Source organism: Idiotropiscis lumnitzeri, chromosome 13 (assembly GCF_059441095.1).
Source record: "Idiotropiscis lumnitzeri isolate Australia: NSW breed Sydney's pygmy pipehorse chromosome 13, RoL_Ilum_1.0, whole genome shotgun sequence".
Lineage (NCBI taxonomy): Eukaryota > Metazoa > Chordata > Actinopteri > Syngnathiformes > Syngnathidae > Idiotropiscis > Idiotropiscis lumnitzeri.
In genome coordinates, this window is record NC_142403.1 from 3,383,535 (window position 1) to 3,403,764 (window position 20,230).

Here is a 20,230-nt window from a genome sequence, read left to right on the forward strand (position 1 = left end):
GACCTCTCAGTTGGCCTGAATCATAGTTATTTATATTAATATTCCATTCTGTGTTTTTAAATGAATGCATATTTGTGTAAACAGAAGTTTGGGGAAGGCATTAGTCTGCTAAAGAAAATGACCCAGTGCATAAAGCAAGGTCAGTATTTGAATGAGTTTGGAAAGGAACAACTTGACGCAGACCTCTGATCTCAACTTTGTGAACAGCAAACAACCAAGCTTCAACAAGATGCAGATTAGCACCATGTAAAAAAAAAGGGCATAACTCAGAATAAGAGAAACCATGTGAGTAACCCTAATATGATTCAGATGCCGCATGAATAAAAAGAGTGCGCACAGCTCCTTTGCGTAGCTTTTTTAGCCACCACAATGAATACATTTCAGTGTGCATTGATTTCTGTGTTGCAATATACAGTAACCTAGTTCAATTAATTACTTTAATCCTACGCTTAAAATTACACACATTTTTAATTACTTTTAATACAATATTAAATAAGTAACCATCTGTAATTCATTTAAAAAAAATCATGAATCATGAATAAAAGGTTCATTATTTTTTTAACTGCTGTTGCAAAAGTAGCAAGAAAAAGATGTGAAAAAAAAAGGCAGCAATTAAGTACGCTTCGAAATATTGTGTTAATCTGTAAAACATTGAATTGTAACTGAATCCAATTGTGAGCTGTTTGAGGTTTTCTGTCCAAAATCTTTTTTCCAGAAGAGTGGAATCTGGCTCAGAGGGGGGGGGACCTTCTCCATATGTACTTCCATTTGCATTTCTGGGAAGTGTCCGCAATCATCATCATCACATTGAAAACCTTAACTTGTTGCTTGACTTCCCACTTATCAGGTCAAGACCATGTCAGTGTTCTGAAAGTGCCACCACACAACACTACAAGGCCCAGAATGCAACGGGGCACAAGGCTACCTTTAACCTCTTATTTCAACAAAGTGGAAGGTCACCCCCCCTTGTCAGTGCTGTAGTCAACATCGCAGCTGGAGAACAAACACGAGTTTGTTCGCCATCCTGCTCCCCTCCCTGCAATCCTGCAAGCCCCCACAGGACTCTTTTGGGTCGGGGGGTTTTGTCTCAGAGGTGTGTCCCTTCCTTGTCCCGTGACATGTCAAAAGGCCCACATAGTTGTGTTTTCACATTTCCCGCCATCTTCAACAACAACAATGTGCAAGCCTAACTTCACACCTTGGTTGATGTGTATGCTTCTGCTACATGTCATGGACACTCATCAGATATGTCCAAACGTAAATGTATACGTTCCAAACTTTTTGGAGACAGCCACGCAAGCTTGGAGCGCTTTGTGAAAGGGTTGTCCGAATCCCTGGCCTGCTCTCGGTTCAGCTAATCCCCCATGCATGAGCCAAATACCATCTGTGTTTGTTCAGCAACAAAGGAGGCACTTGTTAATGACTTTCCATGTCTTCGCTGGAGTACTGCTGAGGGTGCGGGGAACCAAAGGAAGCGGTCTATGGAAAAGACGCATCAGATGGGGCAAATTAAAGACCACAATTTATTGCCAATACTGCTAATAGTTTAGTTTAGGGAACAGAGACCGCACGATTGGAAAGGCAACTGTTTGAATCAGTTCCTCATCAATTGATCACATTTTCCTTCTATGGCTGGTTTGGGCGGTGCTAAAACCCGTATTTGACCATGCATGTTCCCCTAAATTGGAATTGATTTTAGAAAAGGGTGACCGATAAGTCGCAAACCAACCTCTCCAACAAGTTGGAAACATCTGAGCAGTTTACACAAATCAGTACAGTTTGCTCCAGTTGAATCATTGAATCCATGAAGAAGTGCCAAAATAACCAAATCCTAGAAGAGTAGAGCGGCACTTTTGAACTGAAAGCACCATGCAACTGGAGCACGAAAGTTGCTGCTGAAGATATTACAGATTGACTCGATTGTCCACAGTGTGCTGATCGTGTTGACAACACTTTTTGTGGTTCTTTGACAGAAATGAGCGTGTGATTTGAAACAATGAGGTGCCACGCACTGAGCATGTTTTGCAAGCTTTGGATTGAACCTTGACCCCTGGATAATCCTTTTCACTAGCTCCGCTTTTAAATTAGCAGTGTGACAAGCCAGTGCTCTCAGCTCATCCCTTGCTTGCGCAGACTTCCTTAAGTATATGTTCTCACTTCAATTAGAAAACTATTTAAACTCAGAAAAAAAAAACAGTTAATCAATTTTAAAATCAAGTGAAACGGCGACATTTGATTTCCTTCCCCCAGTTGCTATCCTCTTCCACTCATCCAGGCTCATCTGCAACTCGCTTGGCAGAGCAAATTTAGGCAGCAAGCAAAAACCAACAAGCCGCACTGGTGCTGGCCCTTTTTTTCAAACCTGCTCAACTGTTAACTGTGTTTTTTGCCCTGCCATGCAAATGCATGCGGATCAAAGCGGACATGATAGGACAACGCCTATGCGGGGCCTCTTCCTAAAACCAACAATGGCGCCTAAATGAACAGGGGGTTCCATGGTCTCTTCCTCTTTTAGTTGGCAGAAAATAATGAGTAAGTCACTTTCTTCTAGCCTTCATTTGTCACACTGCACTAGCCATCACTCAATCCAAGTGACGCTGCGTTTTTATGTCCCCTTTGCAATTTCTGAAGTTACACAGTTGGGGTGGAAAATTGAAAAATACAAACAATAATAAACAGACACTATTTAATAATAATAATAATTAAAGGGCAATGGCAATTAAATTCTTGATAGAATAATTGTTGAGATTATGTTTTCCCCTCTTCCTCTATTTATATTATTGTGGTAACATTGGGCAACATGCCCCAAAAAAAAAGCCCTAATGTGACTTTAATGTGACCGGGAAGGGACAGTAGAGAACATGTAGCAACTAGGAACCTGACAAAGAAGGAATGACCAGAATGTACAGCACAGTCCGATAGTGAGAGTGTGTGTGGGCCCTTCCCTCAGGCTCCAACATATACTGGTATGTTGACTCATGGAATGCGTTTACAATAAACATCACACACTCATGGAGACCCACGCACACACTCGCTGACCTATCTGGTGCAAACACACTAGTTCAGACATGTTTTGGGTGGTTGGAAGTGTTTTATATGTTGCACTGGATCAGTAAGGCAAGGTGTACCATTAGCAAAGTGCCCCGTTAGACAACTTGATGTAAGTCACAATGTAGACTTTATATCTTTGAATAAAAAATATCTGATTGTGCTGTGTATTATGGTAGAGGGTTGAATCATATTAAACTTAGACATGAATATAGCTTCATTGGATGTCTGCATTTGCCCTTTTGTGTGCTACTGCATCAATTATCGGGTGTTATTAGCCATCCCACATTCTTGTTTACCTGTAATGACGTTGATGTCAGGATAGGTGTTTTCACAGAGTTCCACAGCGTAACTGTCTCTCTCAAACGCCTCACGTAGCTCCTTCTTTACAGCTGCAGAGCCGCAAAGACGGTAAAGCCCCACCACCTGCAAACACACCCCACAAATGTAAAATTAGGTCAAGTAAACATACACTGCTCGTGCAAGAGTCCAACTAAAGTACAGCAAGACATTTTCACACCCCGAACGTGAGCGCTGTACAGTAGGGCCGCTTGTTAAATGACTCATCAAATCATTTTATTGAGGAAGAGGTAGTTAAGCTCCAGACAGCAACAAATCTTTCACGATAGAACAATCACTAATACGCATATGATAAAGCCAAATGAGTCAACAAGATTTCTTAAATGCAAATCAAGCTAAAATTAATCAAACTGGAAATTTCATTAGTTGTATAGAATTTGCTGATTCGTAACGTAAAAGTTGGCCTGAATGTTTTAAAGCACTGTAGTGATATTGAGTGAGACTTTTGAAATGCTCTCCTGTAGTGTAACCTTCAATATAACGTGTGTGAATACAATTTTTCCAGCACTGTTTTGCAAATCAAAGTTTACCAACTTTGTTGAAACTGAGACATACTTCTTTGGTACTGATTTGTGTGAAGGGCTACCAGTTAGATACGCACTTCGCAAATAACACATTTGCTTATCTGTAAATATTTGTATTTTTATTGTATATTGTTATTTTTATAATTGATGATATTAAGCGACATCACCCCAGTTTCTCATTCAATATTATAGTTGACTGGTAGTTAATACTTTCTCATAATACTTAAAGAACGTGTTGAAAGAAAAAAAATGGACCAATATGAAAAAAAAAAGAAATCTCGGCAAGTGATTACATTTTCAAATAATCACTTCTAAATCATTCCTAGGAAATCACAATGGCCCATCACTGATAAGCTGTTTTGAGAACTGTTGTCTATGAGCACCATTTTGGCGCCTTCTGATCCCAAGATTCAGTTATGTTTAATCCCAAGTGTCACATTCTATTGTCACAAACTCAAAAGTGCAGCTTTAAAATGTAAACAGAAACTAATAACCCATTTATACGTCCTTACCTAAGCTTCCAGAGGGTGAAGCTCTGCACAGCTTCATCTCGACATTGACATTTGATACTGAAACCAGGCACCAGTTGTCTTCTTATGTTAGGATTAAGGCAGTCTACTGACATACCATAATTTCTCCTACATGTGTCTGTCTGGTATGTGGCATGGTTGACCAACTGGTGTGGTTGCCCGAGCAACGTGTTAAGTCAGTGGGATGTGAATGGCGAGTTGGACCCGGTTCCACGAAAATAAAAATAAAAAGAAAAATATACACCCGTACTCCTGCTCTTTTCAGGCTCAAAAGTCGAGGCACGAGAATAACTCACCAGGTCAAACTATTTCCTTCCCCACCGTGTTGAGCTGAACTGCTTTTTGTAAACCTCACACGAGTGGGAGAGACGAGAACAGATTAGCTGAGGATTTAGCTTTGTGTGCCAGTAAACAGAAGTCAGTGGGCACAATGAACAACAAGTCCATTCAGAAAGAAAAAAAAAAAAGACTGTTTAGGGGAGTCGAGCACAAGCGGGTAACAGCTGTTAGCGGAAGAGGGCTTGTGCTTCATACACTGCGGCTGCCAAGCAACATGACAGGCAACAGCAAGAATAGGTCAAACAAAACACGTTTCTTCAACAAGCATGGGGACTCTTGGTAGGGTGCTGAGACCAATGATGGGATCAGAGGGATTTGTGTTTAGTCCGAAATCAGTTTAATGACTGAACTATCAGTGCCACAAAGAAACAGGGAAATGGGCCCTTGACTTTATTAATGCTCTTAAGTGTGCGCCAAACGTAATTCCAACAAATTGTGGCCCTGTTCAGAAACTTTTATCAAAGAGAGACATTAGAATGCATCTCTAGTGGAAAGAGAGTTTACTCTTTAATTTGAGGTCCAGATATACTGTAATTACTAGAAACACCGTTAGCTACACTTGCATTAATTAAAGAGAACCAATACACCTGCTTTATCAGAAATACTCCCTTCAATAAAAATAGAATTTCCGTTGTGTTTGATGAGCACTGAGATATATTTTATTGTACAGATATTCCACCAGATATTTTATGGCTTTAGTAAGTGGATCACAGTAAAATGACAATGTTGTTGTTGTATTCTGCTTATCCAACGTATGGTCACACCAGGTACTGAAGCATGTCACAGCTGACTTTGGTTGAAAGGCAGGACTACACCCTGGACTGGGTGACAGACTATGACAAGGTTATTGTGAGGAGTGCATTGAGTAGGAATTGATCCTTCAGACACACAAAATCCAGCATGTGAACCACACACCGCCAAAGGCCAATTACAGTTGCATCATACGTTTATCCCTTTCGACACAAAATGGTCTGCAGTATAGTTCTATTACAAGCACAATAATCAATTGAAATATTTATGACACTCAAAACATGACAAATCATGACTAAAGCCTATGACTTTTGTAATCTCAGAATTACCTGATGCTTGTATATAAAGTGGTTCTGCTTTGTCCCAGTGTTCAGACTTCCTATCTGAACCTGATGAGACTGCCTAACCCTAAATCAAACCCTAACCCACCTCACTATCGCCCTTATGAGCATGCGTGTAAGCCATCAGGGCTTTTGTAGGACGTCTCGATAGGTAGAAAGGAAACAGCTTCATTTACTCCACATCACTTTGGAGATACAACCACATCAGCAACAAAGGGGAAAAATGTCAAAATACGGTAGTTACGTCTTGGGAAGCTAACGCCAAATCATGGCTGTCAATCAGCTGGGCGTTTTGTCATTGTTTACTTCTGATTTCTTTTTCTTTCTGTTTACGTCTTCAACTTGCAAAGAAAAGTAGACAAGGAAAAAAATGGACTATGACGTCTATGCGTCGGATCACCATAGTAGAGCGATTCATCATTATGTAATCACCAAGCACGATTTTATATTGCCCTTTGGAAGGTAATGGTCCTCTACAAAAAAAGAAAAAACGTGTACGTATATGCCCAGAGAGAGAGAGAGAGAGAGAGTGAGAGAGATAGAGATAAAAACCCAAATCATACCGTGTAATGTGTTTACATTTACAATACTTGAAAATGAAAAGATGATGGCATTGTCCACAAAAACATAGCAAGTGCCCTTCATGACACTGAAAGCGCATTTCACCCACTACCTTTTGCGCATCTTGAACTGCCTTGTAGGGCAGTGTGTGCTGTAAGTTACAGGGGTGTCCCTCAAGCAAAATAAGAACGCGTCTTACATGGACACCACATTCAGAACTTCAGTGTTTGAGACATCCATTACCGGACATGTTTTCAAAAGCACCACAATCGTCCAGGATCTTAAAAGCTTGTAGAACCCTGAGGTCATGTGATTCTAAGTGACTCTGACTAACAGCTTGCTTCAAAGAGCTGTAAAATTATTTGTAAAACCACACTGCTCTCTGTGTCTGCCCTTGCGTGCTTTGGTGACACAAGATGCAGATTCCTATAGGATCTGGTGTCAAACCTCTTCTAGCATCTGTCTGCCAATAACCCAAGGGATATCCTTTACTTGTCACGAGTACTACTTGATCTCTGACTCATACAGACTGAACACTATTTCAGTAATTAAACACAAGAGCAAACCGGGGGCAGAGGGCGTGGGATAAAAATGGAGACATCTATGAGGACAAACCTATACAAAGCAGAATGAATAATATAAACATGGGAAATCGGACCTAACAGGAATTTCCTAACAGAGCTACAGTTTGTCCAAAATGTGAGTTCAACTCAATTTACTATTAAATATTAATGTTCTTTTTTTTACTCTACATTCTGCACATTTTATAATGACCTGATTTTACATGGAAAATGTACACAATTTTCTCAAGATGGAGGGAATGTCTCTGCATGATCCAAAATTCGTACAATATATGTAACCCAATCAATTAAACGGCATTTGTTCCAAACCTGATCATAGATTATTTTGTACCGGGCCTACCGTGTGTATATTAGGGGTAGGCGATATGTATCTTCATCGATATCATCATCAATGTTGCTTTTACAATGTGCAATTTTACATTATCAAGTCTTTATACTACCTCGAAAAGAAAAGACAAATGAGGTTGTCCATGTTGGAGCAAGTGGTAAAAACCACATTCGGCAAAGGAGGAGGAAGGTATAAACTTTAATTCTGAGAATCAGAGGGCAGGATTTAGCCAAGTGTCTCTTTGATAGCAGCCTTGTAAATGTTTCAAATAAGGAGGCGTGTCCTTTCTTAGGGGGTAAATTAATAGAAAGACGCAAGTCCACGTCCCTCATCTGTATGATTTGGGGTTGACGTTGATGTCCGTCGGAATCACATTGTTCGATATGCCAAAACGGTCACCGTGCAGAGTAATTCTCTTCCACGATGAACTACATGGATTACGAGGAAAGCTTTGCGACTCCACCAAGCACGCTAAAAAAAAACAAGTAAACATGCACACTCTGAAAACCCTTATAGAGTTTAACAAACACACACACGCACGCACACCCCCCCCCCCCACACACACACACGCACACAGTACTTTAGGCAAGCAAGTTATAAAAGGTGACAGTGAGGATGTCAGGTATTTGCCGAACATTCAGTTTACACCAGGGGTTTCAAGCATATATGTTTAATCCGGCCCACAAGAAGATTTGGTAAAGTATGAAAATAAGTAAGGCCCACATGAATAATCAGCCACCCCAAATTCGCCAAATGGCCAATGTTAGTTGTAGACAAGTTACATCAATAAACTTAATTCAATTGACATTTACCATAACCTCAGATCTTCTAATATGTATATAGAATTCAATGTGGCATTCAGTTCACATTTCTTTCAAAGTGTTATTCTTGATATTTACAAGCAATGCTCAACTGAGTAGAGAAAGTTGAACATGAAATTGACCTGGATGTCACTATTTAAAACACAACCTTAAATCAAGCTTTAATTGGAAAAAAAACACAGTACTACATAAATCAAACATAAATGTGTTAAATATGACACACTCAACTTCTGGCAACACCAGGATAGCATACAAATAGCGATAATCTGTGTTATAGATCATGATTTTACTGGTCCGGCCCACTTGGTCATAGATTATCCTCCATGTGGCCCTCTGAGCTAAAATGAGTTTGACGTCCCAGGTTTACACGGTTGAAGTCTGAAGCTCCATTTGTGTCTATATAACGTGTAGTAAGTGTAGGACAATTTTGCAAACTCTCCTGTTAAAGGTGCGTGGCTTAATTTGTTGTTACTATCATTGTATATGTAATAACAGCACTAGATGCTGTATTTTTCCTGCTGTCAGTGTTACAGAGAGTGACAGCGAGACAGAGACAAACACACACACACGCACACACCCCCCCACACACACACACACAGACAGAAAGAGAGAGAGAGAGAGAGAGAGAGAGAGAGAGATTAGGGCTGTCAAAATTAAAATTAAAGTGTTAACTCTAGTAAGAGAGAGAGAACTAAGAAGACTGAGTATATAAAAGAATAAATCCATCTTGGCTGAAGGATAGGATTGCTGTTGTTCTTGTATTGTATTAAATTAATAGCAACCAATACTAGCTTGTTTCAACAGTCACTGATGGTGTAGTGGTACATGAGTTATGTACGGCCAGCGTGGATTCGGTTCCCACGCAGTGACGGTGTCTATGTCTTGATTGTTGCCCAAATTGTTGGGTTTTGATGGTTTTAATGACAAAATGATTTGTTGATTAACCGTGTAAAATTACACATTTTTTACAAACTTCTCTGATATGTGTTCAGTTAAGACTCATTTTTTCCCCTCTTTTATTAGTATGAACCGGCTGGCACAGCGTGATTTGTTATCGAAATTGTGATTTTGGACGACAAGATTTTAAGTTTCTTTTAAGCAGCAGTTGCATCAAACACATTTCTGAGGCGGGGTCCCAGGATTCTATTTTTGTTTATATTCCTTTTTGTTTTATTTCCGCATGTGCTTTTTTTCTCCTCCTTGTTAGGTTTTGTATCTACCTGTTCTTGCCATCCTGGTCCTTTGCGTTTACTTATCAGCTCCCTCCCACCCTCTGTGTCCTGTCCAGGTGTTCCTCGTTGTCTCATCAGTTTGCTAGCATTTTAGTTGTCTGGCTTCTTTCAGTCTTTGTTGGATTGTTGTTACTGTCCCAATGTTTTGGTGTGTTTTGTTGTTACTTTGAGTTTTGGCCTTTCCAAGACTTTATTAAAGCTTTCAATTCCTTTAGTTTTTCCACACCTCTGCAATGTTTTGTTGACAAATTCCGTAAACTCTGCTTCTCCTGCCTCCCTGCATTTGGCTCGACAACTCCACTATTACCATGACAGCGGGGCAAACCTGAGCCAATAAAAAAAAAAATACCCACGTCTTCTTTTGAAATAAATTCTAAATGCATGACATGTCTCTTCCACGCGCCATTTTGAATGTCATGAGGATGGAAGTGTGATGTTGCTCATGAAGTACACGTACACGTCAAGTAAACAACCTTGATTGGATGCCTCATCCACTTTCTTAATGCGTTCGGCATTATGTTCCTTCCTCTCCGGCTGCTAGCTCATTATGGCAGCAGCTACAAGGTGCGCATCAAGTATCCTCTTCTCTAAAGTACTAATTCTCACCTCCGTGGCAGCAAATAAGACTTCTAACAAGCAGCTCTATATTACTAAAGGCAGACCAGTAGCTAAGCATGCAAACACACCAAGCAGCAAGAGAAAACATGTAAAGATTGAGAATCTTATCTCTCTGTAATCGTCAAACGAACATGAAATGCAGAGTCGAGAGAGAAAAGAATACGTGCTTAGGTTTCCACTAATCACAGAAGTCTGACTAGTACCACATCCATCCATCCATTATCCGCCGCTTATCCGGGGTCGGGTCGCGGAGGCAGCAGCTTCAGCAGGGAAGCCCAGACTTCCCGCTCCCCAGCCACATCTTCCAGCTCTGCCGGAGGGATGCAGAGGCGTTCCCAGGCCAGCTGGGAGACGTAGTCTCTCCAGCGTGTCCTGGGTCGTCCTCTGGGCCGCCTGCCGGTGGGACATGCCCGGAACACCTCCCCAGGGAGGCGTCCAGGAGGCATCCTAAACAGATGCCCGAGCCACCTCATCTGGCTCCTCTCTACGTGGAGGAACGGCGGCTCGACACTGAGTCCCTCCCGGATGGCCGAGCTTCTCACTCCATCTCTAAGGGAGAGCCCAGACACCCTGCGGAGGAAACTCATTTTGGCCGCTTGTATCCGAGATCTTGTTCTTTCGGTCGCGACCCACAGCTCGTGACCATAGGTGAGGGTAGGAACATAGATCGACCGGTAAATCGAGAGCTTCGCCTTTTGGCTCAGCTCCCTCTTCACCACGACAGACCGATACAGCGTCCGATTCACAGCGGAGGCTGCACCGATCCGCCTGTCGATCTCTCACTCCGTCCTCCCCTCACTCGTAAACAAGACCCCAAGATACTTAAACTCCTCCACTTGGGGCAGGATCTCCTCCCCGACCTGGAGAGGGCACTCCACCCTTTTCCGACTGAGAACCATGGTCTCAGATTTAGAGGTGCTGATCTTCATCCCAACCGCTTCACACTCGGCTGCGAACCGCTCCAGTGAGAGTTGGAGATCACGGCCTGAGGAAGCCAACAGTACCACATCATCTGCGAAAAGCAGAGATGAAATACTGAGGTCACCAAACCGGATCCCCTCATCGCCTCGACTGCGCCTAGAAATTCTGTCCATAAAAGTTATGAACAGAATCGGCGACAAAGGGCAGGAAACGAATCCGACTTATTGCCAGCAATGCGGACCAAACTCTGACATTGGTGGTACAGGGACCCAACTGCCCGTATCAAGGGGCTCGGTACCCCGTACTCCCGGAGCACGCTCCACAGAACTCCCCGTGGGACACGGTCCAACGCCTTCTCCAAGTCCACAAAACACATGTAGACTGGTTGGGCGAACTCCCATGCACCCTCAAGGACTCTGTGTAGAGAGTGTAGAGCTGGTCCACCGTTCCACGGCCAGGACGAAAACCACACTGCTCCTCTTGGATCTGAGATTCAACCTCCCGACGGACCCTCCTCTCCAGTACCCCTGAGTAGACCTTACCAGGGAGGCTGAGGAGTGTGATTCCTCTATAATTGGAACACACCCTCCGGTCCCCCTTCTTAAAAAGGGGGACCACCACCCCGGTCTGCCAATCCAGAGGCACTGTCCCCGATGTCCACGCAATGTTGTAGAGGCGTGTCAACCATGACAGCCCCACAACATCCAGAGCCCTAAGGAACTCCGGGCGGATCTCATCCACCCCCGGGCCTTGCGACCGAGGAGCTTGTTAACCACCTCGGTTACTTCAGCCCCTGAGATAGATGAGTCCACCACGGAGTCCTCAGGCTCTGCTTCCTCAATGGAAGGCGTGTCGGTAGAATTGAGGAGGTCTTCGAAGTATTCTCCCCACCGACTCACAACGTCCCGAGTCGAGGTCAGCAGCACCCCATCTCCACTATAAATAGTGTTGATGGTGCACTGCTTCCCTCTCCTGAGACGAAGGATGGTCGACCAGAATTTCTTCGAAGCCGTCTGGAAGTCGTTTTTCATGGCCTCACCGAACTCCTCCCACGCCCGAGTTATTGCTTCGGCAACCACCGAAGCCGTATTCCGCTTGGCCAGTCGGTACCTGTCAGCTGCCTCCGGAGTCCCACAGGCCAGAAAGGCCCGATAGGACTCTTTCTTCAGCCTGACAGCATCCCTTACCGCCGGTGTCCACCAGCGGGTTCGGGGGTTGCTGCCACGACAGGCACCGACAACCTTGCGTCCACAGCTTCGATCGGCTGCCTCAACAATGGAGGCACGAAACATGGTCCACTCAGACTCAATGTCCAACGCCTCCCCCGGTACGTGGGCGAAGTTCTGCCGGAGGTGGGAGTTGAAACTCTTTCTGACAGGGGATTCTGCCAAGCGTTCTCAGCAGACCCTCACAATACGCTTGGGTCTGCCGGGTCGGACCGGCATCTTCCCCCACCATCGGAGCCAACTCACCTCCAGGTGGTGATCAGTTGACAGCTCCGCCCCTCTCTTCACCCGAGTGTCCAAAACATGCGGCCGCAAATCCGATGACACGACTACAAAGTCGATCATCGAACTGCGGCCTCGGGTGTCCTGGTGCCAAGTGCACATATGGACACCCTTATGCTTGAACATGGTGTTCGTTATTGACAATCCATGACGAGCACAGAAGTCTAGTAACAGAACACCGCTCGGGTTCAGATTGGGGGGGCCATTCCTCCCAATCACGCCCTTCCAGGTCTCACTGTCGTTACCCACATGAGCATTGAAGTCCCCCAGCAGGACGAGGGAGTCTCCAGGGGGAACGCTCTCCAGCACACCCTCCAAAGACTCCAAAAAGGGTGGGTACCCTGAACTGCTGTTTGGTGCATAAGCACAAACAACAGCCAGCACCCGTCCCCCCACCTTGAGGCGGAGGGAGGCTACCCTCTCGTCCACCGGGGTGAACCCCAGTGTACAGGCGCCAAGCCGGGGGGCAATAAGTATGCCCACACCTGCTCGGCGTCTCTGACCTTGGGCAACTCCAGAGTGGAAGAGTGTCCAACTCCTCTCAAGAGGACTGGTACCAGAGCCTAAGCTGTGTGTGGAGGTGAGCCCGACTATATCTAGTCGGAATTTCCCTGCCTCGCACACCAGCTCAAGCTCCTTCCCAGCCACAGAGGTGACATTCCATGTCCCAAGAGCTAGTTTCTGTAGCCGGGGATCAGAGCGCCAAGGTCCCTGCCTCTTGCCGCTGCCCGACTTGCATTGCACCGAACCCCTTTGGCCCCTCCCACAGGTGGTGAGCCCATGTGAGGGGGGACCAACGTTGCCTCTTCGGGCTGAGCCCGGCCGAGCCCCATGGGTGCAGGCCCGGCCACCAGGCGCTCGCCAACGAGCCCCACCTCCAGGCCTGGCTCCAGAGGGGGGCCCCTGTGACCCGCGTCCGGGCAAGGGAAATCGTGGTCCATATATTGTGGTCATCATTGGGGTTATTGTGAGCCATGCTTTGTCTGGACCCTCACCTAGGACCTGTTTGCCATGGGTGACCCTACCAGGGGCAAAAAAGCCCCCGACAACTTAGCTCCTAGGATCATTGGGACACGCAAACCCCTCCACCACGATAAGGTGACAGCTCATGGAGGGGCCACATTGGAGGAGAAACCAACGATGACAGCAGCCACAAATATAAAGCATGCTCAACAAACGGAAATGAATCAGTTACCGCTGATGACAGAATTTGAATGAAATGAAAGAGTAAATATCAGTTTGAGGTGAAGGAGGACCCAAATGCAGGGACGTGAGGCTGGAGTAAATTATAGGGGCATTTAATGTCAATAAAGCAAAAAGGCAAACAAGGAACTTGGAATGAACAAAAAATAAATAAAAAAATAAAAGAAGTGTCAGGCAAATAAACAAAATCGACTTGACATGAACTAACTTGACTAAAGGAGACAAGACAGAGGACATATGAAAACAGACAATGAAATGACAAGGACTCAAGGGAACCAGGGAACTAAATACAAAGCAATTGAAGAGACAACAAGGAACACCTGGACAAGACACAAAGGGTTGGAGGCAGATGATTGGTCAACACGAGGGTTTGTGTCAACAAACACAGGTGGACACGATAAGCATGACAAGACAGAGACGTAAAAAGAACACAAGGAAAAAAACATGGAAAAAAAAACTAACTAAAATTACAAACCAGAATATGACAGAGAATATATGTAAACAAAACATATATAAAATCTGATACCTTTTGACCTTTTAAGAGGAAATATTTACCTTTCAAATTTAAATACCCCATTCTGAAATACTTGTACTTTCATTATAATTTTTACACTTTTACGCTCACCATTAGTGTGAAAGGATTGTATTTATACCACAGGTGTCAAACTCAAGGCCAGGGGACCAGATCCGGCCCGCCATATCATTCTATATGACCCGCGAAGGCAAATGGTGTGCCTTGACGTCATGCTTCTCGCCAAGATACCAAAATTGTAAAGTGTCTTAAATGTATGCTATTGCAAGCATTTTATTGTCAAACAATTACGTGTTTAAATTAAACTGAAACGTGTTATTTGTTGTTGAACCAATACATTTCGCATGGATTCTGATTTTAAAAATGAGTTATCCATCAATTTGTAGTGTACATGTAATAATATGCAATAGTCATACATTTAAAGTAGGCCTATATGAGTTCATAGTTACAACGTCTCCAAGAGGGAAACCAATACCATAATGTGGCCCACAACAAAAATTACTTTGACAGTTGACACCCCTGATTTATACCATTTCAAGCCACATCGCAAAGCCATCAGTCACTGTTTGAAGTCTCTGACAGAAATATGCAAAAACACATTTAAATATCATCATACAAGTAGTAATAAAATGTGTTTGAAAACACTATTACACATAATTAAATATTTAAGCATGTAGTTGGTCTTGCTTTATTGATTGAAATACCTTTATAGATTTTACAATCTATTTTTTGTCACGTTTGTAAATGTAACTGTACATAGTGAATATTGCACCGAAGCTTGCTTTGAAGAAAATAGTGAATTGAATCAAAATGGCAATCTGTCAGAAAAATCACAATTCAATATTTTCCTAAAATCATTTAGCCATTCAAGTAAAACAAATTAAGCAATTGGTCTAAAATCATCAATCTGACATCTATGCCCATTTCCATACATGATTCTCCAATGGTCTTCTCCAAGGTTAAAGCCTATCACAGTTGTTTTAAATACTTCAACAATAGCTATAAATGATAAGACTGATATATTAAATAAATGACTGAAAGAATAATGAAAAAAAGCGATATCAGGAAATAAAAATTAGTACCTTGGAAACAAACAAAGAACCATTAGCTGCCACAGTTAACCGCTGAGGCATGTTTGGCCTCATTTTAAAGGTTTAATGGTTTGCCTGTTGGCCCCAGGCACCCGCTGCCATGGGCTTGCCCCTCAAGAGTAATTTTATGAACAATGGCCAAACACTTATACTGTCACTCACTTCAAATTAGAAGAAATGTTGCCTCTCTAGCACTGCTTGTAAGATTCTATGAGCACCTAAAATGTGCTCGAGTGGCTGATGGAGGTTAAGATGATCACATGACCCATCGTCATCACATGACCTGTCTCTTAACGCTTAATGCTTTCTCTTCTGTAAATAAGACGAAAGTGCCTCAAGAAGCCATTGCCATCATGAAGTGGAGGGCAGCTCCTTTTTCCATTCATCCCATGCTTGTTCTGTTATGTGATTGGTGGCCGCGGGGCGAATACTTGTCACGTTATTCAGGGCATCTAATGTCACTATTATTCCTGACTCCCATAAAGAATCTCTTTATGTTTTCTGCTTTAGGCTAAATGAAGTATAGGAACTGTGTTGATATGCATCTGTATTCACTTTAGTCCTTTACACGCCAACTTGTGTATAAAATAAAAGTCATCCATTTATGGTGATCCACTCAGAATCTAAAGACTTCCATAGTTAAATAGATGTGGTGTTGCGTAAAAGGTGAAAATATGTGATTTAAATGACATTTTAAAATCTGTGATTGCAGTAAAGAAGAAACAAGATTATTTCATTTTGCTGAACTTCTACAGTTTAGATGTGTGGGTTTGGACTCACCTGGCAACCCCGTTTCTCGATCTCGTTGATGCATTTGCTTATAAGCAGCGGCACCAAGAGTCCGCTGTCTTCCCGCTCCACCACCCGCCAGGCCTCCACACCAAAGACTTGCGGCTCCCTGTTGCCATCTGGTCCACCATCCAGGGAGTTCTGCCACTGCTCCATCAGGTTCAACTTGACGTATATCAGCCCACGAGGTTCCAGCTTGACTGCCAGCTGGTGGGAACGTATTACTCTAAAGAGTGCAGGGAGGACCACTGTGCCGTGACAGCAGACACGATTTCGCCTTGGTGTAGGCTCCCAGCTGAACACAACGAGCTTCAAATGCTGTGCATTCTCCAGCTCGATGTTGAAGGTGTGGTCCATGCCCAAGAAAGTAGTTCGACAGGTAAGGAGTGCAGTCCGTGCCTTATTAACTGAGTCCACTTGGATGGCGCAGTAGACATCACGTGAGTCAATGCGAGGCGGTTTGAGGTCCTCGGCACCATAAAAGTGCAGGCTCATCAGTCCAGAGATGTACTGGCTACATTTGGGCTGCTCCGTGAAACTATAATGGCGGAAAGCATCAATGTCCAAATCTGTACCATTTAGTTTTGAGCTTCCACTTGGTCCTTCTGAGTCCTTATATCTGCCTCCCTTGCCGTCAACAGAACTGTGCTTCCCAGATTTGGCCACCAGCTCTGGCGAATCGCCATCGCTTAAGTAGCCACCTTTACTGGCAGACTTGGAGCTGCCATTGATTTTTTTCTTATCGAAGCTGTGTTGCGTGGACACACTGCTGTCTAAATGGTAGCGTGAGATCACATTTCGGCTGGCAAGCCCGACACCGGATGCAGCCAATCGTTGAGGGCCTGAACTTTGGCAAGTGACCTCAGGCCCCCCACCTGTAGCTCGAAGTGAATGAGATCGGGGCTCTAAATGTCCACTTCCATTGCTGTTGCTGCTGCTTTGACCCTTAACGCTGAGTTTCCGGCTAAGCTCAGGAAGCTTCTTCATCTTCATGGAAATTTTCCTGACGGTGCGCGGGGATTTAATCTTGTCTGGGAATGACCAGTTAATCGAACTGCTTTTCTTAGTAGGGTTTGGACTGGAAGGAGGGGAGAATCCAACACTACTGGGAAAGTCAGGAACATCTACAAAGGCAAGGAAAAAACAAGTTAAAAAGGAGATCTACCATGTTGAATTTACATTATCTTTTGGAAGCACTAGCACTGCACTGCTACCTCTACTACAGGAGTGGGCAAACTTTTTGATTGGCGGACCAGGAGCAGATGGATGGAGTGTTTTGGTACCCTCACCTCATCGGAGAAAAAAAATACATTGAATTTGAAATGAAAGTGAACAAATGCTTTGTCTTTGAAAAAACACAGTATTTAGAAAATAAAACATTAACAAGTTTATTCATTTAATTTTTTTGTAGTTTGGCGGGCCGGACTAAAACTTTTAACGGACCGCATGTGGCCCCCGGGCCGTAGTTTGCCCAGACCCGCTCTACTCGATAGCTAGATGGTTAAATGAACTCTTTAGTCTACAAATACGTTTTGTCAGAAAAAATTCAGAAAGATGTAACCAAACCGATGGGGAGAGCCTTCAACATGCAGCAAGTTAATGTCCTAAAGCAACAAACAAGCCCATCAGGAACAAGAACTGGAAGGTTTTAGACTGGCCAAGTCAATCTCCTGATAGCATCCATAAATAAAAATTACCCCAAGAGAACACACACTTGTGGTAAACCTCAAACATACTTAGTCTACAGCACTGTTATAATACGGTTGTTTTAATCTTGTGTGGAGAATTTAATTAGTTATGAAATAGGACACCTCATTGAAGCACTTAAGATGAACCAAAGCTACTATATGAATTCACCTTTTACAGACAGCTGCTCGTAAAGTTACAACTTAAACCAAGTAATCTAACGTGTTAGGTTTACTTGGTTTTGGATCGACTTGTCCCATGTAATGTATGACAATATACTGTTTATGAGCAAAATAAAATTATTGTCCTTTTAAAATCAGGCATTTTAACAGGATTCATTTTTTTGTCTTTTACCAATCTTGGCAAGGAAAAAGAAAGCAGACTCAGACTTAAAGTGGAATTTTCCCACTCATGAGTGTCGCGTTATTTCCGCAATAGTTAACTTGAGCCAGTCTTAGACAGAAAAACACATTGTATCCACATTCAGACTGATTCCGTCAGTCGTATACCTGCCTCCTTTCCACTTAAGAGGGAACACCTTGTAGCATGGGAGCCTCAGTTCATGCAGGATTAGGTCTGTATCACATGACTTGGCAAGTGCTTTGATGACTGCTTTTAGAACTAACCCCATTTGGATCACGCAATAAGGGCCGCTAGATGCCATATTAATGCCAAAATGATGCCAAGTCTCAAAACTTGGCCTCTTTTCAGGCATTTCTATTGTGTTTTAATGCATTAGGTGATTTTATTAAGCTTTTTAAATTAGATAACCTGATAATAAACTTCTGACACAAGAGTGGTTCTGTGGAGAAAGCAATACACACAGAGAGGAAAGAAGAGCTATTGATAGTTCCGAGCTATATTTTCAGAAGGAACCGGGAGTTATATTTTGGGTCCCACAAGTGAGAGGGAGGAGGCAAAGGTGGTGTAATAGCATGCAGCATAGGATGGGGACCAGTACAGGATGTGACCAAAGGATGGGGGACAAAGACTCCCCTTGTCCAGGCACTGAGAGTTCTGTATGTTCAACTGGAGGGCTGGCAAAGCTGCTGGTGAATGTACAAGTGAACAGTGCTGCTCACTCACATTCTTCAACCAACCGTGTTTAGCCTCCTTTCCCCCCTTCACTCAGTAGCCTTCCTTATCCAAGCTTCCTGCCAATAATAGACACAGAGGCGCTCTGAGAAGAGGAAAATGGGTGGGGACCATAGTAGGTGAAAATTCACCAAATAACAACTCGGGAGGGGCCCAATGAAATCTGAAACGTGTTTACCCCGAGAATGAAGCCTTGCATGTCACTGCATATACAAACGATGACATTATTCCTACAGCCATTACGTGGGTGAAAAACACACACAAAGAGCTCAAAACTACCTTGGCTGTGCCAATAATAGTAGTAATAATAATGACGATGATGGTGATGAAGCAACGGATCATCCTGCCACGTTAACAAGCAAGCATTAAGTGATGAAAACATCTTGACTTTTACTTTATGACTTTGAACTTTAAACACTTAGCTGACTATACCGACCACTTATTCGGTGTCAGTTGCTCATCTCTACGAACTTGGGATTTGAAACCTCAGGGTCATGGTTTGCTGCAGAAAATGTCAGTATTTAGAAATGAATTAAACATAAAATGAAGACATAATTAATGGAAATTAAGAAAAAATACTGGATAGATTTTTGCTTGGTAAAAGAACAATTGTGACAGAAGAGAATTTAATGCATTTTACATAAAAATGAATGAACTGATTTCCATTTTTACATCATTTTTACATTCTTAATTAGCACTTGAACATGATTTCAGGATGACTTTGCGTTGATATTGGTGGCAAAAGTTTGTGACAGCAATATGAAGTAGCCCCACCTATTGTCAGGAAGACGAGTCGCGACAGCTGCCACACACTGATAGGAAACTTAAAATGTAACAGTACCAAGAAATTGATGTTCATATATTTTTAAGTAAGCTAAGGTTTATTTTGAAGTTGGCGTTCTGGCTTGACTGTCTACCCGACGATGTCACCGATGGACGAACAAATAAAATTCCTCAAGCATGTTTTTTTTACTTGGGGTACACGAATTACTGGAGGACTTATTTCACCTTGAGTTGCAAGATGCGAGTCTGTTTCCTGACTATTATCGAGGTACATCTAAACAAGGCACCAATACCACCACTACCACCACTAGAACTATGTTTGTGCAACACTTTACTCGAACATCTCTACTTGCCTGCCTGCCACAAAAATAGCAGATTTTAAGTTAATTTTCCCCTTGAGGGATTTTACCAATCTACCACGTGAAAAATGAAAACGCAAAAATATAGAGTAAATCAAGAATGTCTCTCTGGAAAGCCCAGCACTTTGCCAAAGCGGAACTTTAACAAAATGTATAAAATATTCTTGGAGGACTGCATTTAGGTTTGTTTTCACCGTTTGGTTGATCAACTGGCAACGTCGTGGCTCACG

The 20,230-nt window shown here is 43.1% G+C and overlaps 1 protein-coding gene across 2 annotated transcripts in view; it reads right to left on the bottom strand.

The window, feature by feature from the left end:
- The window catches only part of syde2 (synapse defective 1, Rho GTPase, homolog 2 (C. elegans)), a 49,870-nt gene that overhangs the window by 12,268 nt on the left and 17,372 nt on the right, over nt 1-20,230 (bottom strand). For both annotated transcript variants that reach the window (XM_088312947.1, XM_088312946.1), the window contains exons 4-5: nt 16,069-17,201; nt 3,348-3,474 (exon numbers count right to left, since the gene is read on the bottom strand). In XM_088312947.1, coding sequence (XP_088169073.1) covers nt 3,348-3,474; nt 16,069-17,201 — 1,260 coding nt within the window. The remainder of the gene's footprint in view (nt 1-3,347; nt 3,475-16,068; nt 17,202-20,230) is intronic.